General features: G+C 43.3%; 1 protein-coding gene and 1 pseudogene across 1 annotated transcript; both read left to right on the top strand.

Annotated features, from left to right (window-relative positions):
* Window positions 1-3,222: 3,222 nt before the first annotated feature.
* LOC124871959 (gamma-crystallin M3-like) lies at window positions 3,223-4,148 on the top strand. The gene is made up of 3 exons (XM_047371596.1): window positions 3,223-3,313; window positions 3,481-3,723; window positions 3,820-4,148. The coding sequence occupies exons 1-3, from the start codon at window positions 3,239-3,241 to the stop codon at window positions 4,096-4,098; spliced, it is 597 nt and encodes a 198-aa protein (XP_047227552.1). The 5' UTR covers window positions 3,223-3,238; the 3' UTR covers window positions 4,099-4,148.
* A 251-nt stretch (window positions 4,149-4,399) lies between these two features.
* On the top strand, window positions 4,400-6,574 carry LOC124871380 (annotated as a pseudogene).
* The last annotated feature ends 571 nt before the right edge of the window (window positions 6,575-7,145 follow it).

Genomic DNA, 7,145 nt, shown 5'->3' with positions numbered 1-7,145 from the left:
GGCAGCAGACTCGAGCCACCTCAACTGGCTCTTCTCGATGTGGAGGAATAGTGGCTCTACTCTGAGACCCTCCCGGATGGCCTAGCTCCTCACCCTATCTCTAAGGGAGTGCCCGGCCACCCTACGGAGGAAGCTCATTGCCGCTGCTTGTATCCGGGATCACGTTCTTTCGGTCATGACCCAAAGTTCATGGCCATAGGTGAGGGTAGGAACGTAGACCGATCGGTAAATCGAGAGCTTCGCTTTTCGGCTCAGCTCTCTCTTCACCACAACGGACCAGCACAGCGCCCCCATTACTGTGGCAGCCGCACCGATCCGTCTGTCAATCTCCCGCTCCATTCTTCCCTCACTCGTGTACAAGACCCCGAGATACTTAAACTCCTCCACTTGAGGCAGGAGCTCCCCTCCAACCTGAAGAGGAAAAGCCACTCTTTTCTGGCTGAACCATGGCCTCGGACTTGGAGTAGCTGATCTTCATCTCAGCCGTTTCACACTCAGCTGCGAACCGCCCCAGTGCATGCTGTAGGTCTTGGCTAGAGGGGGCCAGCAGGACCACGTCATCTGCAAAAAGAAGAGACGAAATCCTCTGGTCCCCAAACCAGACCACCTCCGGCCCTTGGCTGCGTCTAGAAATCTTGTCCATAAAAGTTATGAACAGGACCGGTGACAAAGGGCAGCCCTGCCGGAGTCCAACATGCACCGGGAACAGGTCCGACTTAGTGCCGGCAATGCGAACCAAACTCCTGCTCCGCTTGTACAGAGACCGGATGGCCCCTCGTAAAGGGCCCCCGATTCCATACTCCTGGAGCACCCCCCACAGGGCATCACGAGGGACACAGTCGAATGCTTTCTCCAGATCCACAAAACACATGTGGACCGGTTGGGCAAACTCCCATGAACCCCCGAGTACCCTGTAGAGGGTATAGAGCTGGTCCAGTGTTCCACGACCGGGACGAAAACCACACTGCTCCTCCTGAAGCCGGGGTTCGACTATCGGCCGGACTCTCCTCTCCAGTACCCTGGCGTAGGCCTTATCAGGGAGGCTGAGGAGTGTGATCCCCCTGTAGTTGGAACACACCCTCCGGTCACCCTTCTTATGTAGGGGGACCACCACCCCAGTCTGCCAATCCAAAGGCACTGTCCCCATCCGCCACTCAATGTTGAAGAGGCGTGTCAACCATGACAGCCCCACAACGTCCAAAGACTTGAGGTACTCAGGGCGGATCTCATCCAACCCCGAAGCCCTGCCACCGCGGAGCTTTTTAACCACCTCGGTGACTTCAGCCTGGGTGATGAAAGATTCCAACCCCGAGTCCCCAGCCTCTGTTTCCACCAGGGAATGCGTGATGGCAGGATTGAGAAGATCCTCAAAGTACTCCTTCCACCGGCCGATAATGTCCCCAGTCGAGGTCAACCGCTCCCCACCCCACTGTAAACAGTGTTGGCGAAGCACTGCTTCCCTTCCTGAGGCGCCGGACGGTTTGCCAGAATCGCTTCGGGGCCAACCGGTAGTCCTCCATGGCCTCACCGAACTCCTCCCAGGTCCGAGTTTTTGCCTCTGCCACCGCCCGGGCCGCAGCACGCTTGGCCCCACGGTACTCGTCAGCCGCCTCAGAGAACCAAATCTTTCTGGAAAAATGGGCATAAGTATGCAAGCACGTGTCCTTACCTGTTAGCAGTGAAGCTAACAAAAGACGCTGATAGCTTAGCACCAGAATCAAACACACACCTTTAAAATACCGTCAATAAAAGGGTTAAAATGCATAAGCGCAGACACCGCGTTATGATCAATCTTCTGTGTTTAAAATCACCCTTTAAATAAAGTTTGTCTTAACTTTAAAAACACACAAACAGAACACAAAATTGAGCATGTGTGCTGCAGATAGCCTGCCAGCACTAAGATAGCAGAGCTTCACACAAACAAAACCAAACTTCAGAAAATGAAAACGTTCAGATCATTTTACCCTAAATCTCTCTGCCCAAACCCTAACCTCGTTTGAAACGTGTTGAGGAGGAGTTGTCCGGGCGACGACGACGTTTGAAGAAAGCTCTGTGAACAAAGGGTTAGCTTCCAGCTATCCTCTGGAGCAGTGAGTGGGCGGCTCCTGTTGTCCTCCTCTCAGACTGGGAAAACCGCTCCACTCGGCTTTGTAGAGACAGTGTCTCTACTGGGGACTTCTTTGGAACACAGTTTGCTTCTGCAGGCCTCAGAGAGAAAGTAAAGCAATGCTTATACCTTAATTTCCCCTTTTCATGAATTAACATCGGATTCTTTCAACAGTAATTCATCAGTACTTAACTTGTGCATATGATCGCATGATTTTATGACACCCTTGGATCCAGTTTGAAGAGTTTATGTCTGTTTGCCAGCAAAGAGACATTAGCGTGCTGTGCCTCTTCTATCCCGATGATCACCGGTGTGGAAGAGAAAGGACCATTGGGAAGGTGGGGGTTTTATACGGGCAGTGGCATCATGGAAAGCCCGCTGCTACCCCCCTTTCGGTTAAATGCAATTTATTTTGAAAGTTCCAGAAAAGTTCGTACTGGAGTTTTCATGTTGAAATCCATGGCTGTGGTCCCAACACATGTGTGGTACTCTAAAACATCAGACTCTTGGTTGATATGTATAAACCACTTCTACAAACACAATTAAAACTACAAGCAGTTGAATAAGAAAGTAATCAAACTCTGCAGACTGCCGTCAGCACCATTTGATACAGAATTTCACCCATACAGAATCATTAAAAAAAAATTATATTAGAAGGAAATAAATTTTCATTATTGTGAAAATTCATGAAACCTTCAAATATTTTCACTGGGTTATCATGACAACCATAGTGAATGCGTGTATTTAAACCATGTTGAATTACTTTGAATAACTGGCACTGAAATTAATTAATATGTTGGATGATAAAAAGAGAACAAATAAATGTGTGCCCCCAGAGGTGATAAATTACATAAAATGTCGTGTTGCAATAAAGTCTCAGCTTACACAAACACTTGAAAAAGGGCATAAAACTATTCTTAACAGTCACATATTGTAAGCACTGTTCATAGTGCTATTTGTTCAAATATGACAGAAAGGCCTTTCTAAAGACTAAAGACAAAAAACTCAGCATGTAACCTCTGCATTCTGTGCAGCTCTATAGTAAGTTGTTGAGTCAGGGGTTCTATAACAGGGGCCAGTTGCTCTTTACATTTGTTCAGGTATAAAAGGAAAGGGTTAAACCAGGTGGGAATGCAGTACAGTAGCAGGAGTAACAACTCATCTGCAGCCATCATGAGCACCACCGACATGAACACGAGGGGCAAGGTAGGCAATCTTTAGGTGATGGACAATATAGATATTTTGTCAAATGTTTTTTTTTAAATGCAATTAATCATTTTTCTGAAGGTCACACACTTAATTTACCAAAAGATTATATAAATATTTATAAGCTATTGATTGTATAGTATTAATATTATTTTATGCTTTCCAAGATCGTCTTCTACGAGGACAGGAACTTCCAGGGTCGCCACTATGAGTGCATGAGCGACTGTGCTGACATGTCCTCCTACATGAGCAGGTGTCACTCCTGCAGGGTGGAGAGTGGATGCTTCATGGTCTACGACCGTCCCAACTATATGGGAAACCAGTATTTCTTCAGGAGGGGAGAGTACGCTGACTACATGAGCATGATGGGTTGGAGGGACTGCATCAGGTCTTGCCGTATGATTCCCATGGTGGGTTGGAAATACTTCAGGCTTTTAAAACTGATCTGTGATGATATTGAAATCATTTTTTTTTTAAATCAATGCATATTTCAAATCCTTTTATAGTACAGGGGATCCTACAGGATGAGGATCTACGAGAGAGAGAACTTTGGCGGTATGATGCATGAGTGTATGGACGATTGTGATAACTTCATGGACCGCTACCGCATGTCTGACTGCATGTCCTGCCACGTGATGGACGGTCATTGGCTGATGTATGAGGAGCCCCACTACAGAGGCAAGATGATGTACCTGAGGCCTGGAGAGTACAGGAGCTTTAGGGAGATGGGATATGGAGGCACGAGGTTCATGAGCATGAGGAGGATCATGGATTCCTTCTACTAAATGTTTATTGCTCAGTGCCACTAAATAAATCCATTCTGATTTACTAAGAATCTTGTCAATATTATTGATGTGTGCAGGTTTACCATTGTAGCGCTAAGTTGTACAGTATGCTATACTTATGTTTTATTCTTCATCCTTGTTTAAGTATTTCTTTAACTTGTATTTCTATGTTTGGTGTTTTGTAATAGAGACATTCCTTACAGCACCACAAAAGTTGAAGGGTAGCCATTAAATATAATCATGGTTCTGTCCTACATAATTTGGGCTGCCTCCCTCTTTGACTGTCAGACCTCTATCCAACATGAAACAGATCTTCATGCACACTCTTCTAGCCTGTTTCCTGGGGTATATTGTATGTGTTCTGTTGTAGCTACCTTTATGCTGTCGCATTTCTGGTCAGTCCCTGTCCTCTGGTAGGTCCTGGTCTCGAAGGCTGTAGTTGCGCTGCCATGTCCTTCTGTGATATTGGGCTCCACTATAGGTTTCTCTGCCACTGACAGAATTTAGCAGTCAGCATGCCCTGTTATTAGAAATTGCTGCAAATTTTCTCTTGGCCATTTAAATATAAGTTTAAATGTGCTACACTTGTTTTTGTCTCAGCAGTGTTCTTTGGTTTGTAGACTGACTGCCATGAGTGTAATCCATAGGTGTAAACAGTCAGTGACAACTCACACTAATGCACACCTACATAATTTTTGGAGTATCCTTGTGAGGAGGTAATGAGCAAATCTCTGGATGGAAAAACTTTTAAGTAAGCTAGACATCTACAATTACAAAAAGAACTTGGGAGCAGTAACACAATAGAAATGAAGGGGCTGACTGGATATTCTATGATTTACAGAGATCGCTAATCTATACCACGTCTTAACTGCACTACAAGCTTATTTTTGGATTGGAAATTTAGCAAACCTTGCTACTTGCAGAGTCCCCTTCTTAGATGGGAAGTGGCCAAAATGCTAATCAACCGATTTCGCAAAAAGACACCCTTAGAGCTAAAGTGTTGGTTCTATATCATATGTTACATAAACTTTTTTTGATTGCTTAGTCATTTATCAGTTCTTTCGATAAATTTGTTTTGTAATGTATGTAATGTCTATGTTCCTTTCTCATTCATCACCATTCTAGTCATCACTTTTACATTGATATGTATTTATGGATGGAGATTAGGTCTGATTAGCAAATTATCATGATGGATCAAGGTTAAACAATATGGTCTACAGCCACTGAACATAGTGCATTAGCAGATCAACCCCTTTATAAATGTCAGTTTAAACCATTACTCTGCAAAATTTTAGGATTCACAGAAACCATTAAAACAGAATTAATATGATTATCCAACAAGCAACTTGCCTGTTTATTATCTTTCAGTTAAAATGTTATTAAAAATGTACAGACCATGTTTCTGCAAACAGTTGAACAACTTTTGTTTACAGCGATTTACATTGTATACTGGTACGTTGAACTATTGTGATCACACAAAGGATTTCACATGCCTGTAAACTGTTCAAATACCAGTGGTAGCCCTAAACAGTGTGCTTTGTAATCTGATAAAGAGACTATTGTCTGTCACCATGTACTGTCACTTCAAACGTGCTCATTGAGTTGACTTAAATAAGAAAAAATCCATTCTAAATTCTTCTAGGGAATCCTATCCCATGGAAATGAGCCTCTATACCATGATGCTGGGTCAGGTGTTTAGACAATGACAGCCACAGATTCTTGGAGTTAGGTCAGGTATAAAAGTTACAGATAAAACAGTACAGCCATAGTGTAGCAAAACTCCATTTTTAGAAGAGCCAACACCAGCACCATAACTATGGGCAAGGTAGGCACACTTGTGAGATTGTGAGTACTACTTATGAAATTTTGCATGATATTTTTCATTTAAAACTTTTATTTTCATTTCAATTCTTAACCAGATCGTCTTCTACGCGGACAAAAACTTTCAGGGTCGCTCATTTGAGTGCATGACATGTCCTCCTTCCTCAGCAGGAGTCACTCCTGCAGGGTGGAAAGTGGATGCTTTATTGGCTATGATTGTCCTAACTACATGGGAAATCAGTATATTTTCAGGAGAGGTGAGTACGCTGCCTACATGAACATGATGGACATGAGAGACTGCATCAGGTCTTGCCGTATGATCCCCATGGTAAATCGGAAACTCTTGAGGGTATCAAAGCTGACGGTTGGGGGGATTGAAAACAAAATCTACATGTCATATGTGATGTTTTTAACAGTACAGGCGGTCAGAGGCATGAGCTGATGGAAGACTGCGACAACATCATGGATCGGCACCACATGTCTGACTGCATGTCCTGCCACGAGATGGACGGTCACTGGCTGATGTATGAGCAGCCCCACTACAGAGGCAGCATGATGTACCTGAGGCCTGGAGAGTACAGGAGCTTCAGGGAAATGGGATATGGAGGCACGAGGTTGAAGAGTATGAGGCGTATGGCGGACATGTAAAAACAAGATTTTATTACAAACACACAATAAGTAAATAAATATATATTTTTTAAAGTTTTAAAACAAATTGAGTTAAATTATCTTTTGTGGGACATTGCAACAATATTTTTAGTTAGTATGTTTTATGTTCATGGCTTGCACCTGGAAATCTGAAAAATGCACAAAAAGCATTTAGTTTTTAAACTGCCTCAGGAAGAGGTATTGTAATGCATAATAAACACTATAAATATATTCCAAAAATGAAATACATAAAATCAAGAGTGTAAGGAAAGGTAAGTTTAAATAAAAAGAGGGCCACTCTTAAAAGGAAGGTTTTGTAAAATTGGTAGTAGACATGTGCTCTAAAGTTATGATAATAATAATATATAATAATTATTATTATGGTAAACATTAGCTTTACTGTGGATATTGAGGAAAGTGACACATGAATGAACACATGTTTATAGTTAAACACAGACATGTGTGAAAGGGTTTATAACAGTTGCGATCTGCCTGTAAGCAGGAGGAAAACCTTGGATGTAACACACTGTACTCGAGTTTCCCCTGAGCAGCCTTTTGCTCTACAGCATGATGCGTTC

The sequence above is a fragment of the Girardinichthys multiradiatus genome, chromosome 7, assembly GCF_021462225.1.
Source record: "Girardinichthys multiradiatus isolate DD_20200921_A chromosome 7, DD_fGirMul_XY1, whole genome shotgun sequence".
NCBI lineage: Eukaryota > Metazoa > Chordata > Actinopteri > Cyprinodontiformes > Goodeidae > Girardinichthys > Girardinichthys multiradiatus.
This window is presented reverse-complemented; position numbering and strand designations above follow the sequence as displayed.